Consider the following 4,697-nt stretch of genomic DNA (forward strand, 5'->3'; position numbering starts at 1 on the left):
GCGTGCGCACGCACACACACACACACGCACATGCACACACACAAGCGCACACACATATACAGATGTGTGAACACACATGTGCACACATACGCAGGTACACGCATACGCAAACAAAAAAAATAACGTAAGTCAGTTTTGTTTCTGCTTCTGGTAAAGTGCTGAAGACAGAAAGGTTGGTTTGGGTGTGGTGCTATCAAACAGGAAACACATTGTCCATCTATTCAAATGCCAACCCGCAACAAAAAAAAAAAAAAAAGAAAAAAGAAAAAACCCCCACTCCCCCCCTTGAATTTACAGGGGGCCGTGTCGAGCTTCGTACTTTGCAAGGACATTCTTGCATTTGCCCAGCTCTTTCCGTAAGTCGGCCACCTCTTGGCGGAGAGCCGAGTTCTCCTTCTCCAGAAACGAGGCGCGGATGGCGATCTGGTTCTCCTTCAGCCGGCGGGCATCCCTCGATCGCTTAGCAGCCATGTTGTTCTTTCTACGCCTTGCCCAGTATTTGTCATCCTGCTCATTAAACACAGAAAGAAACAAACAAGATATTAGATTTCAGTAAACTGAGCGGCCACCAGGACGGTCTCTTAGCCGCAGCCTCCGGACTGGGGAGGGATGACTTAACTCCGCACGTTTTGCTTGCCTGACCCAGGCACTGCTGGGACAAAAGTTACAGATTTACATGGCATAATCCACCCAAGGAGCACAGATGCCTGCCCATGTCTCTGTCAAAATGTTTACACTAACTCCCCTCATCCTCTTGACTGTGAATTCCTCCAAGGAAAAATGAAGCAGTATTCCAGTGGTTCAATTCATCTTACATCTACGCTGACCTAGTTAGCACATCCACCTTCGCATGTGATGACTCACTCTCTACCGGTTGCCGGAGCAGTACTAATCACCTCTTGTACGTCCCTGCTCCTCTCCTTTGCCAGCCAACACCTGGTTCACTCTCTATGTTGGTATCATCCATTTCGTCTATGGTTCAGCTCTTTTCCTCTGTTCAAAGTTCTTTCTCTACAGAGCCCCAAAGTGTTCCTTGATTGCACCCTAGAACAGTAAGTCACTGGAAGAGGATTCCTTGGCACAAGAAGGACGGCTGCTTTGGTACCATCCGCAAAGAGATTAGTACAATAGGCTTTGACTGGGGAAAAAAAAGCATTTGCCAGAAATAGGTCCACTAACCTCTGAAGTTTCATAAGCTAACACATTCCCAAAGTGTTATCCCTAAAGACTTGCCTCTAGGAGATCACCTTATTGCATTGTGGCATCAATGGCTCTAAAGTCACGACTTAATTTCATCTGATTTTTCCACTCTTCAAATGAAGTGGCCTTCAGTGAAATGGCAGCTTCACTGTTGCTTTGAAACTGAATTAGAGTTCTAGAAATTTGGAACAACTCGGTAAGTACAAAGTAGGCAGAATCTCTCACAAAAAGTGAAATTCAGTCCCCTGCAGAATAAGAGTGATGCAGCCATTCAACTCTCAAATCAAGCCTGATCAAGTCATATAGCTCAAACTTCCCCTCCCAGAGTTATCCCTCCATTTTTATATGCTTCAGTTGGCTTGTGTGGCTTTCTTGTTTCCATACCCACTACAAGGACCAGGAGCCATCTGCTCCTATGTTGCAGTGAATAGACAAATACCCCACCACTCCTCTGTCTTTCAGCATGAAGCACGCGAGGCCTAATACCGCTGCTCTGCATCTTCTCCCACTGCTTGCATAAAAGCAAAGCAAGAGCAAAATGACTGCTAGAAGTAATCTACAACTGCTGTTGATTACAACCGTATTAGTTTCGCTTAATGAGGTGTGCAGCAACGACGATTTGGAGCCAGTGTACCTCTACATTGCTCTTCAGTAGATGGGACCTCCAAAAATCCTCTTAAAAACAAGCATGCAGCAAAAAGCTATGACCCAAATCTTGTTTATAATTTCCTATCTCATTCCACTCTATAAAAATCAGCTTTAAGCAATTTATTAGTGTGCCACCTAGGCTTCATCCATCTTTATTTTAACAAATTGCTATGGCAAATCCCTTAATCCAGGCCTGAAAGAGGTAAGGCTGGCATTTCAAAATCACATGCAACCCAGAGACGCTTGACTGGTCTAATCTGCTTACCCTTCCCCAGAACTCAACAGCCGCTCTACAAGCCAGGGCAGAAGCAGCACTTGGGTCAAGCACTCTGAAATGAGTCAAGGGCAACTGATGTGATTATCTCAGGGAAAAGAGAGACCCTGAACTTCTAGTTCAGTCTTCAGCTGAAAACTTGTGTGCCCCACTGCTGCATGCAAGACACTGGTATTTTCCACCTCTGGTACGGAGTAGTCCAACAGCATCTTTGGCAAAAGTTTGCTTTGATGAATAAGGATACCTAGGAGACAGCGCAAAATGACGAATGGCACTGAGGAGCAAACTCCAGTCTCCTTACACCCACACACAGACATTTCTGTATCGAACACCTCTCTTTAGGAGACCTCTCAGCACACTGCAATGCCAACAGAGCATCGTTGGTAGTAAAATCTGCCCAGGTAAGTAACGGCATGGTGCAGATAAATCTTTCTAAATGAAAGCTGAGGATACTACAGACAAACTGACAGCAACATACCACCTGAACACTACTGGAATTGTGATTTCTGTGCTTTTAACTTGCACAACAGTATCCTGAGGGATAAAAATAGCGAGTAGCATCATCTGCTTTCCCTAATGCTATCAATCTGGTGTAAACACATGGCATCCCAGTCTCTTCGCACGTGCAGCCAGGGATTCCCACCAACTCCAACAGGTTTTCAGTCGGTGTCTTGGGGGCAGTAGCAACAGTAGAATGAAATTTGGCACTGACTACCTGTGATAAAAAAGATCCTCTTGGAAAAAACATACTGGGAATAGAATTCTGCAGATAATGACGATTTTCACAGTTGTTTGATAAGCTGAATTAGTTGATCAATTTATTCTGCTCTCTTCATGCTCTTTGCTCTTCACATTTCAGAAGCAGTGAGAGGCATAGACAAGGATGATCTTTCTTTTTAAATATTGTATTATTATTATATTTTAAATATTGTCTTAAAATACACTTCTCGGCAGAATAATTTTGTTCTGTTTTCCTACAACTAGTTTAGATTCTTTCACCTAGATTAGTAGTGTTTACTATAGCGTTCCCATTCATTATTAAACACAGAGCTAAAGCAACTTCAAAACAATACACAATATACTTCATTCTGTCACAATCAGGGACCTCCATGGACCCTGTAAGAGACGGATTCTTCCTTGAAGAATTCACAATCTATGCGGATGAGACAGAGAGAGGATGGAGGAAAAGGAAACATGATCAGACTGTTTCGTAAGTGGGAAATATGGGACAAAGTAAGCTTGTCCAAGGTCACGCAGGAAGTTTCTGGCATACAAAGGAAATGAATATTGGTCTCATGAATTTCAACTGTTGTGTAACTAATAAGGGACATCCTCCCCTCAGTCTTATTCAGAACCGTTAACAGTTTTATTTTACAACAAAGTTGTATTTAATTTGGCAGATTTACCTTACATGAGAAAGCAGATTCTCGCTCAAAACCTGTATCTCAGAGAGTAACTGTCACAGAGTCTGTACAAACAACCTCGTCACCAGTTCCAATTTACCTTCAGGTCATCTGGAATGAAGACTTTGCGAGCTTTCTTAATCATCGGCTGTGGTTTCAGCTCTTCTTCAGAGAATTTGCGCTTACGAGGGTCAAACATCTCCTGGCCAGGAATACTGGAAAGAGCAAGATCTGCAGGGTCAGGTTCATAGCCAACAGGAACTTGGATAGTCTCAGGATCAATGGGACTTGGTGTGTTTCGGTTTGCTGGCAAGATCTGACCTACAGAAATAAAGGATAAATTCAGCTATGTTACAAGAAAACATGTAAATAATATTACTGAACATGGATTTTAGAAGATCTCTAAATACTTTACAAGCAGTAATTATTTAAGCTTTCACTGTAAATTTGGTATCTACTCTTGCTAAGTATTAGATTGTCCATTTTGTAGGGTGCATATTCAGATCCAGACATGCTTATGCTGTTATTTTCAGAATTGGTTCCTAATTCTGGTTGCTAATCTTGTATGCCCACATAAGATCACTGAATCCAACACTGAGTTGCACTAGACTGCAGGCAGAAGACATATTGCTCCAACCTGTGCCACTTCATTAAGATCACATCCTCAGGAACAAATCATAAGTACTGTAATTTAGCTCCAATTTATCTACCACACTGTAATCCTTCCCAGTTTTCTCATACACAGATTTCTTCATATATACCTTTGAGGGTATGTTTAGCCTACAATCAATGTACAGTATTTGCAGTAGGACAATATCTCATGAAAACATACTTTCAAGCTGTGCTGAAGCACTCCACGAAGAAGATTGCTATTTTCTATGAAATCCTACCGGTGATATTCTAAAAGACAATGAAGGAAACTAGCAACATGAAAGGCTACAATGATTACTTAAAGATGCTCTGCAAAAATGAAAGAACACTTATTTATGCCACATTGCTCTTTTATGATATATAAAATCTACTAAAAAGGAGCCTATCCCCAGAAAAGAATGACACCCCCCCCCTTTTTCTTTTTTAATCTTAGATATAGCCTTCAAGATCCTACAGCACCAATTCAGGCACCATTCCCACTAAAAATCCAATTTAAAATCTCAACCAAAGGTTCCAAAAAT

The 4,697-nt window shown here is 42.0% G+C and overlaps 1 protein-coding gene across 1 annotated transcript; it reads right to left on the reverse strand.

The window, feature by feature from the left end:
* Window positions 1-291: 291 nt before the first annotated feature.
* LOC104069661 (hepatic leukemia factor) lies at window positions 292-3,846 on the reverse strand (the record flags this gene model as incomplete). The annotated part of the gene is made up of 2 exons (XM_009583474.1): window positions 292-507; window positions 3,626-3,846. Coding segments are annotated over 2 exons (437 nt in total), but the record flags the coding sequence as incomplete, so codon positions are not given.
* Window positions 3,847-4,697: the final 851 nt, after the last annotated feature.

Source organism: Fulmarus glacialis, unplaced genomic scaffold (genome assembly GCF_000690835.1).
Source record: "Fulmarus glacialis isolate BGI_N327 unplaced genomic scaffold, ASM69083v1 scaffold42128, whole genome shotgun sequence".
In the NCBI taxonomy this organism is placed as follows: Eukaryota; Metazoa; Chordata; class Aves; order Procellariiformes; family Procellariidae; genus Fulmarus; species Fulmarus glacialis.